Raw genomic sequence first — 520 nt, 5'->3', positions numbered from 1 at the left:
TTCTCGTGGTTCACACGGCTCATATCTGACCCCCGGTGGGGAGGACGCCCACCTGCAGCATGTGTGGCTCTGGTCCTCAGTCCGTGTCTCACCGACTGTTTCTCAAACATCAGCTCGCTGCGAGACTTGACGGTGTAATATTCCTCTGCTGCTGCGATGTAGCCCACGGAGCTGGAGCGCCGCTGCAGAGCTCCGTCCCAGGGAGGCTCCGCGTCAGCCGGCTGGGACATCCTGAGGATCCGAGGCAGACGCTCCAGGAAGAACTGAAGGAGGGAAGAAGAGTCAAACTGCTGTCGTTGATGGTAATCCACCACTGCCTGCTGAGTGTGTGCTGTACCCTCTTGGTCCAGTTGGTCATGACGTGCGTGCTGGGCGTCCTGAAGTGCAGGTTGAGGACCACCACGCAGTTGAGGACCACCACAGTGACCAGGACCATGATGAACATCAGATACCTGAGGACAAGAACCAGGAGTCCTCTGTCTGTCCGTTTCACTGCTGGACGTGTGTGTGTGTGTGTGTG

General features: G+C 58.1%; 1 protein-coding gene across 1 annotated transcript; it reads right to left on the bottom strand.

Annotated features, from left to right (window-relative positions):
* Positions 1–30: 30 nt before the first annotated feature.
* LOC103399684 (acetylcholine receptor subunit delta-like) lies at positions 31–452 on the bottom strand (the record flags this gene model as incomplete). Its single annotated transcript, XM_008338333.2, has 2 exons — positions 31–263; positions 338–452. Coding segments are annotated over 2 exons (348 nt in total), but the record flags the coding sequence as incomplete, so codon positions are not given.
* Between the last annotated feature and the right edge of the window lie 68 nt (positions 453–520).

This window comes from Cynoglossus semilaevis, unplaced genomic scaffold, assembly GCF_000523025.1.
Source record: "Cynoglossus semilaevis isolate Cse_v1.0 unplaced genomic scaffold, Cse_v1.0 C18838549, whole genome shotgun sequence".
NCBI lineage: Eukaryota > Metazoa > Chordata > Actinopteri > Pleuronectiformes > Cynoglossidae > Cynoglossus > Cynoglossus semilaevis.
Note: the sequence above shows the minus strand (reverse complement) of the source record. Positions and strands in the feature narration are given on the sequence as shown.